Raw genomic sequence first — 9,398 nt, 5'->3', positions numbered from 1 at the left:
AAGCCTTCGTTTTAACATGAGGATGAAGCTTTTACAAAACCTTAGGTAGATAAAGGAAAGGCCTTATGCTTATGCTTATAGTTGGTAATGCAAATAAAGGCAAAACCTGAGGCTTACTACATGAAGGCTTATGCTTATAGTGGATCACGCAAATAAAGGCAAAAACTTTGCTTAATTCAAATAGAGGCAAAAACCTAGTCTTTATTAAATGAAGGCTTATGCTTATAGTGGATCATGCAAATAAAGGCAAAAGCTTAGGCTTAATTCAAATAGAGGCAAAAACTTAGGCTTTACTAAATGAAGGCTTATGCTTATAGTGGATCATGCAAATAAAGGCAAAACCTTAGGCTTAATCGAAATAGAGGCAAAACCTTAGGCTTACTTTTCTAAGCAAGCTTTGGAAACCTATAAGCATAAGCAAGGCTTATGCGGATTATGCAAATAAAGGCAAAAGCTTAGGCTTAATTCAAATAGAGGCAAAAACTTAGGCTTTACTAAATGAAGGCTTATGCTTATTGTGGATCATGCTTATAAAGGCAAAACCTTAGGCTTACTGGAAATAGAGGCAAAACCCTCGGCTTACTTTTCTAAGAAAGGTATGGAAATCTATAAGCTTATGCTTATAAGTGGATCATGCAAATAAAGGCAAAACCTTAGGCTTAATATGCAAATAGAGAGGCAAAACCTTAATGATGCAAATAGAGTGGCAAAACCTTAGGCTTACTTTTCTAAGCAAGGTTTGGAAATCTCCTGGCGCGCGCGCACTCTTCCGGTATGACCAGCATTGGAAACGCTTCAACTCGGGTCGATTGCATAGGCGTGGAACTGTGCAAATGTTGTGCAGCTTGTAGTGTCCACATTCTCTTGAAAACTTGGCTGCAGACTCCACCTCTGTGGCTATGTTCCATTTGGGTTGCCTTTTGCAGGAAAGGTCAGGGCTTAGCATCTCTTTGACAACCCAATCATGGACCTCTCTGGCCTGCATATAAAAAACAATGGTTTGATTAATCTGAATTTGGGCTTTCAACGCTTTTATCTAACAATTAGCATCAATTGCTTTTATCTAACAATTATCATCAATTGCGATCTCAGGCATGCGATAATATATGCAGAATTCTGCTTATCTATTGCTAAATCTAACAATTATCATCAATTGCGATCTCAGGCATGCGATAATATATGCAGAATTCTGCTTAGTTATTGCTAATTATGTAGCTTTTAACACTTTTATCTAACGATTATCATCAATTGCGATCTCAGGCATGAGATAATATATGCAGAATTCTGCTTAGTTATTGCTAATTATGCATCTTAATGTGATGGGTTTTGCGAGAATTATACTTTCTGGGGAGGATTAGGCAGCACATGCTGGTCCAGCGTGTAATCCACGGGGGCGCCAGCTCGCCCAACTTTGCCACGGCGGATTGCAGGGTGCATTATTTCTCTGTTGTTCTAAAACTGATCCTGCTGTTTTCACGTGAACACCGGTTTGCCAAATGGAAAAAACGCTTTGGGAAGGAAGACATTCAAATCTCGTAACCACGTCTAATCCAACGGTCACAATTCAATTCTTTAGAAAAGCATTGGATGGGCCCAAAGTTTCACAGCTAATCCAACGGTCACAATTCACTTCTTTAGAAAAGCATTGGATGGGCCCAAAGTTTCCAGCTAATCCAACGGTCACAATTACAACAGCATGTCCACATTAGATGAGCACAAAGGGTTGGTTTCCGCTTAAGAGGGTTGGTTTCCACTTAAGAGATTGTTGTGTTATGGAAGGGTGGTTGCAAGATGAGGTTATCTAGTCTCGTTTAGTGGGCGTCCTTGGCTCTAACCTGAAAACAAGCATTTTTTCAAGAAGAATAGCCAATCTCTCCTAGTTAGCTAAGGAGTTTCACTTCAAGGTTTTCTAATGAAACATTATATGTAAAGTTGGGCACCTAAAACCAGAAACTGATCGAATATCTAATAATTACAAATCCCTTTTTCTTTGGGAAGAACCAAAATTGTATACATGCCCTGTTGGAGGTTTGGATAGGTACACTGAATGTGAGTAAATTGCCTATAACTTTTACATTATTACTCATATGATGTTCCCACCTCATCATCCTAGTCATCATTAATGCCACATCTTCTTGCCACCTCATCATCCTAGTCATCATTAATGCCACATCTTCTTGCCACCTTGCACTTGGTGACATGGCATGCCACATCAGCCATAATAGTGCCACATGTCAAGAAAATGCCACAGGTCATGCATGCATGTGATACGTGGCACCTCCTTTCCACCTTTCCATTTTTTTCAAAAATATATTTTTGAAAAAGTTAATTTAGTATATTTTTAGTATTAAAAAAAGAGAAATAAAATATAAAATTTTAAATAATAAAATATATATAACTTATTAATATAAAAGAATTTAAAATCACTAATTTTAAAGGATTATATTTTAGAACTAGATAAATAATATTATTTTTAAAGTTCATGTTATTTAATTAAAAATAATAAATTTTTAAATTTAATATATCTTGAAAATATTTTATGTGTAGGATAAACCTTTGAATAAAATTTAGAAAAAATACATTATAAAAGAAAATATAGCTATATAATTATAAAATAAAAGATATATTTATATATCTAGTAATGATAAATATTTAGACTTGTTAATAAATATTATTAATAATATTACTTTTTAAGTGGATAATAGTTTATCTTTAATTATCTTTATGTTTATCTTAATTATCCAATCAATCTTAGATAGGAAATCCAATGAGATTTGAAGTGGATAACCTATTTTTCTTATATAATCACACATCTCTAATACTATCCCACACTTATCTCTAGTATTATCCCATCATTGGGCCTTCATAATTTTCTCTCTCTTAGCTTCCTTGAGAATGGGTTTTCAAAGTCATAGGAGTCGGAAACATGATAGGACTAGACTTCCCCCCGTCCACCAAGTTCAAGAGCAGGAGAGAAAAAGGGTAGCTCATGAGAGAAAGAGAGCTCAGTGGTGTGGAGAGCACGTCAACGAGTAACACCTTTCGTTGGCGATCGATGATCCAAGCCTTGCTCCTCCTCTTCCACTTCCACTTCCTCTTCCACTTCCACTTCCTCTCCCTCCGCCCTCTTCCCCCCACTATCCCCCCTAGTTTAGATAATCCACATGAACTTGCCCTTCCTGATCCCCCTTCTCTTCCATAAGAATCCACCCCCTCCTTTGGGCGCCCATAGTGTGGATAGGAAAGAACTATCAAAGTCAGGGGCACATCGTCGTGCCTATGCAATCTTCCATTCTTATTTCAAAGACCTCACATGTTCATCACAGGCATGCATGCTTGATGCTTTGATTGATCTGCCCAACATGGCCAAACTATAGGGCACTTTCAGACATTGGAGGTCGAAGAGAGAGCCGTGTCATTATTCGAGAGTATCATTTCTATATGAGTGATGATCGCACATGATGCACATTTTGTGCAACATTATTTTCGTCTCCATGACGATTTTTTACGAGATTGTGGGATGCGATGGGTTTGGTCGGATGGTTGTGGCACACAGTTCAAGTCGTCACGACGATTCTATTGGCTCTACAGGTAGTACTTATGGTTCTCTTATATTTGCAGAGCAATTAAACTAAATTACGAGATTGTGGGATCACATGTGGCAACGATGGGTTTGGTCAGATGGTTGTGGCACACAGTTCAAGTCATCACGACGATTCTATTGGCTCTACAGGTAGTACTTATGGTTCTCTTATATTCGCAGAGCAATTAAACTAAATTCATTAGAACATCTTAAAGAAAACAATAACTAAGACTTTGTTTTATGGATTTATAGGTGGCATGTAGAGTCTAGTATCCCAGTGATTTGGTCATTCTTTGAGATTGGTAACATGAAGGGAGAGCATGATGGTACAGGCGCATGTGTGAAACGTGCCTTGAGAGGCATCATCAACTATCTGCGGCGGCGGCAGGATGCTGAGTGGTTTAGAGATGCGGGCCACGTGATCGAGTGGTGCTCCCAACATTTGTGTGGGAGTGCAGCATCATCGTATCCCAAACATGATGCTCGGATTGTCAGGAGTTTTTTTGGCATGTGGATGGTGGCATGATTGACCATAGAGCCTCCCATGATTGTGACACAGTACTTGGTACCTTGGGCTTACATTCCATTAGGAGCATGTGCATGGTGGCCCCCACGATTTACACACGAGGGTTTGCATGCTTCTGTGGAGCATGTATGGATGGCGATTGGTCACATTGTGCCTCGAGAGGATGGGTAGATGCATGGATACAGATAGTCCTCTCCCCTAAGCATCCTTCACATCGAGTGTTGTTCGGTGAGCACATAGGTCCTGTGTTCATGGTGGCTAGCTATGATGACCTGATAGATTTACTCTACATGAGGGTGATGTGTTTGCTATTATTTCCGGTGAGGGCAATAGCGAGGGAGAGACTACTATATGATGAGTTGCACTAGGCCAAAGTGCATCCTTTGACCAGGATACAGTGGTGGATGATCATGGATTTTCTTGTGATGCCCATAGCATGATTGTGGCAGGCCGGTTCTACGAGTAGATTTGACTTCATCGGGGGAGTCTTGAGTTCTAGAAGTGGAAGTGGGAGTTAGAGGCCTTTCAGTTCTCTCATCTGGTGGTTGCTACCAGGCTCACTCTTGATCGAGTATACAGAGCCAAAAACATAGTTCTCGCCCTCGTTTTCGACTTCAAGTGGATGACCATGAAAGCATTCTAGAGCATTTGAAAGCTCAAGAGGGTGTTCATGGTGGCTAGCTATGATGACCTGATAGATTTGCTCTACATGAGGGTGATGTATTTGCTATTATTGCCGGTGAGGGCAATAGCGAGGGAGAGACTACTATATGATGAGTTGCACTAGGCCAAAGTGCATCCTTGCCAGGATACAATGGTGGATGATCATTGATTTTCTTTTGATGCCCATAGCATGATTGTGGCAGGCTGGTTCTACGAGTAGATTCGACTTCATCGGGGGAGTCTTGAGTTCTAGAAGTGGAAGTGGGAGTTAGAGGCATTTTAGTTCTCTCATCTGGTGGTTGCTACCAGGCTCACTCTTGATCGAGTATACAGAGCCGAAAACATAGTTCTCGCCCTCATTTTTGACTTCAAGTGGACGACCATGAGAGCATTCTAGAGCATTTGAAAGCTCAAGAGGGTGTGCTGTTGACTAGATCTATATCTTGATACTTAGACTAGCAGGGTTAGCTCACTTACATTATACTTAGATTTATTAGTAGTGACTAATCTCAGGACTTAGTGACTAAACTTAGACTAGCAGGGTTAGCTCACTTACATTGTACTTAGTGATGGCACTTAAGCACCAAGAGACTTGAAAATCCGCACTGGGTGCTAATAAGTAACCCAAACATGCTCCAATGGTGACTAAACTTTGCAAGCATGTGAAGGTGGGTCCCCCCCACATGCTTGCAAAATTTGGTCTCCACAAAGCATGTTTGGGTATGGTGGTATGGGGAAGACCAGGATTTTCCATGGCCTCTTAAGCACCAAGAGACTTGAAAAATCTGCACTAGGTGCTAATTGCTGACCTAAACATGCTCCGATTTGGTGACCAAAATTTTCAAGCATGTGGGGGTAGGTCCTCCCGAAATTATTGCAAATTTTGGTCCCTATCAGAGCATGTTTGGGTATGATGGTATGGGGAAGAGCAGGATTTTCCATGGCCTCTTAAGCACTAAGAGACTTGAAAAATCCCCACTAGGTGCTAATTACTAACCCAAACATGCTCCGATGGTGACCAAAATTTACAAGCATGTGGGGCTGGGTCCCCCCCACATGCTTGTTACAAAGTTTGGTCCCCATCGAAGTATGTTTGGGTTACGATGGTATGGGAAAGAGCGGGATTTTTTGTGGCCTCTTAAGCACCAAGAGACTTGAAAATCTGCACTGGGTGCTAATTACTAACCTAAACATGCTCCAATAGCGAACAAACTTTTGAAGCATATGGGGATGGGTCCCCCCCACATGCTTGCAAAGTTTGCTTCTAATCGGAGCATGTTTAGGTCTAATAGTATGGGGAGGACCAAGATTTTCCATGGCCTCTTAACCACCAAGAGACTTGAACAATTTGCACTGGGCGCTAATTACTAACACAAACATGCTCCGATGGGGACCAACATTTGCAAGCATGTGGGGGTGGGTCCCCCCTACATGCTTGCAAAGTTTGGTCCCCATTAAAGAATATTTGGGTATGATGGTATGGGGAAGAGCGGGATTTTCCATGGCCTCTTAAGCACCGAGAGACTTCAATGGGCGCTAATTACTAACCTAAACATGCTCCGATGGTGACCAAACTTTGCAAGCATGTGGGAGTGCTCCCCCCCCCACATGCTTGCAAAGTTTGGTCCCCATAGGAGCATGTTTGGGTACGATGGTATGGGGAAGACCAGGATTTTCCATGGCCTCTCAAGCACCAAGAGACTGGAAAATTTCGCACTGGGGGCTAATTACTAATCCAAACATGCTCCGGTAGTGACCAAACTTTGCAAGCATGTGGGGGTGGGTCCCCCCCACATTCTTCCAAACTTTGGTCCCCATCGGAGCATGTTTGGGTACGATGGTATGGGAAAGAGCGGTGTAAGATTCCTCCTCAGCTTGAATATTGAATAAGCCTTTACTTCAATCCCTTGTAATCATTCTCTATTTCTGAATGCAAGAAAATATTATTTTTCCTTGTTTTTGCTTAGTGAGATGAAAATTTCTAAGGGCTGGTAATTCAATATGGATATATTTTTGGATATATAAATTCTACAAATATCAAAAATATGTTTCCCTGAAATAGAAAATCAAAATAAAAATTTCAAGGTGCAATTGGGATTAATTAAAAATGATTTAAAAGACCTTAGCCTAAGGGTCAAGATTTTCTGAAAATTTTGGATTATGGTGTAATTAAGGTTCCTATGGACCAATAAGATTAATCCAAGTGTTGGGATGAGATAAATCCAATGAATAAAAGAAAATACCCAAAAATGAGTAAATGTCCACATAAGATGAAGAGTTGACTGAGTACAAGATTTATTAGTTAAAAATTATAAAATATTACTAAAAGATGAGATATTTTGGAGTAATCATACCATTTTGACACCTTGGTAGAAAGGGGGAGTCTTCAAGGAGGCGCCTATTTCACACATGTGAAGGAGTTTTAAACTCAAAAATATTAAGATATTTTTATCTCTCCTCTCTCCTGGATCAAACCAAATAAAAAAGGGAGCCAAACTGGTCCAAATCTTGTCCAAATTCAGCCAAACCGAAGCTGGAAAATTCTTGAACTTAGTTGGACTCAGTTAGTGGCCTCCCTCACCTATAAATAGATTGAAGCTGGAAAATTCTAGAACTTAGTTGGACTCAGTTAGTGGCCTCCCTCACCTAAAAATAGACCCTCATTCTTTTGTATTCTCATCTGTGACCTAGACCATGCCAGTATTACTCTAAAATAAGCATATTTTCTGTTATCCTCTAAAAATCCTCTTTAATTTGGAGAGATTGGAGCTTCTCTCTCTCTTCAACCTTCTTTGGAGCTTTCCTCAACATACTAACCAATTGATTGGTTGGGGGCCTCTACTAAGACTAGAGAATCAAGCAAAACAAGAGGTAAAGTGTGACTTTATGATTTTTTTTCTTCTTCTAAATGTTTTTCACTTCTCAACCCCTCTCAAGCTTGAGAAGTATTTAATTGAATGGTTCTTCAATGCAATTGAAGCTCTCTAATGAATTTTAGTGATTAGTAACATAAAGTTTACATTTATGCTTAAATCAAAATATTTTTTTTAAGCATATCTCTCTCCCCCCCAAAGAATTGTCATTCCTATGACCAATTCTATATTCAAATGATGCTTCTCAAGGAGCAATTCTTAATTCTAAAAGTAAACTCTATGCTTGTCAAATTAAAGGCCAAAGAAGTGGCTTTTTAATACTTTTATGCTATTTAAATTATAAAAAACTTAGGAATCAATTCCATAATTGGATATTTATCCAAATGATAGTTATTCTATCATATTGCATTACTAATTTTTATGCTTTTCAAAATTATTAAAAATTATGAGTAATAGCAGCAGAGCTATGGTAAAATTTCTGAAAAATTAACACATAAATCATTTTCATGCATAATATGAAAAGAGGACTTCCTACCATATCCTAGGATTAGTCATCCTAGGTTAATTGAATAGTTCTCATCATAACCATGGAAAAATTAATTTTTGATATTTATGCATAAATAGTTAATTAGAAAAAAGAGAAATTTCTAGTAATTCATTTTTATGATAAAAGAGAAATTCCCACGACAATGAAAATCCATGTATTCCAATGAAGAAAGAGAAAATTTGGAATACTAAAATAATGGATATTTTATTTAAAAATTAAAAAAAAATTTAGTTAAATTTATTTTTATACATAAATAAATTTAAATGATAAAAGAGGAATTTCCACCATATTTGAAATTCAATCATTTAAATGAGAAAAGTGAAATTTCTAGTATAATGGAATTAATGGAGATTTTTATTTAATTTTTAAGAGAAAATTTAGTTAAATTTAAAATTTTTTATATAGATAAATTTAAATGATGAAAGAGGAATTCCCACCATAATTGGAATTCAATCATTTAAATGAGAAAAGTGGAATTTCTAGTATAATGGAATTAATGGATATTTTTATGTAATTTTTAAGAGAAATTTTAGTTAAAATTATTTTATCCATGAATAGATTTAAGTGATGAAAGAGGAATTCTGATCATATTTGGAATTCAATCATTTAAATGGAGAAAGAAGAATTCTTGGTATATTAGAATATTTAATATTTTTATTTAATTTAAACAAGCATTTTAGATAGATTTATAATTTATGATAAAAGAGGAATTCCCATGATATTTGGATTGCACTCATTAAATGAGAAAAAGAGGGGTTTCAAGCTTATTTAAAAAAATAGATATTGGTATTTAGTGAAAAGAAGAATTTTTATGATATTTAAGAAAAGAAGGATTTGAATTAATTTTTAGTGTCAAAAGATGAATTTCTACCATAATTCTACCTAGAGAATTAAGGTCGAGAAATTAAGTGATAGAAAGAATATCTTTAGATATTTTATGTGGTTAAATCACTAAATTGGTATTTACCCAAAACTAGATGTTTATCTTAAGGAATCCTTGTTAGAATTAAACCGAATGAATTTGGTTAGACTACAAGAGGGACGGAATAAACCTACTTGTGCATCTCTCGATCTAAATTAAGCAAAAATGTCGTGACCAATTCCAGTTCCTAAATACAAAGAGTTGAACTAAACTAGTTTTTCCTTAGACCGAACTCACCAAGAATCTAGTTGGACAATCAGTCAAATGATGGGTAGATTACCCTG

General features: G+C 37.5%; 1 protein-coding gene across 1 annotated transcript in view; it reads right to left on the bottom strand.

Moving 5' to 3' along the window:
• The window catches only part of LOC147627599 (uncharacterized), a 1,854-nt gene extending 376 nt beyond the window's left edge, over positions 1-1,478 (bottom strand). Inside the window, exons 1-2 of the mRNA XM_086814251.1 lie at positions 1,342-1,478; positions 725-979 (exon numbers count right to left, since the gene is read on the bottom strand). Coding sequence (XP_086670377.1) covers positions 725-979; positions 1,342-1,437 — 351 coding nt within the window. The 5' untranslated portion in view covers positions 1,438-1,478. The remainder of the gene's footprint in view (positions 1-724; positions 980-1,341) is intronic.
• Positions 1,479-9,398: the final 7,920 nt, after the last annotated feature.

The sequence above is a fragment of the Cibotium barometz genome, chromosome 20 (assembly GCF_041138505.1).
Source record: "Cibotium barometz isolate CiBa-2024 chromosome 20, ASM4113850v1, whole genome shotgun sequence".
Lineage (NCBI taxonomy): Eukaryota > Viridiplantae > Streptophyta > Polypodiopsida > Cyatheales > Cibotiaceae > Cibotium > Cibotium barometz.
This window is presented reverse-complemented; position numbering and strand designations above follow the sequence as displayed.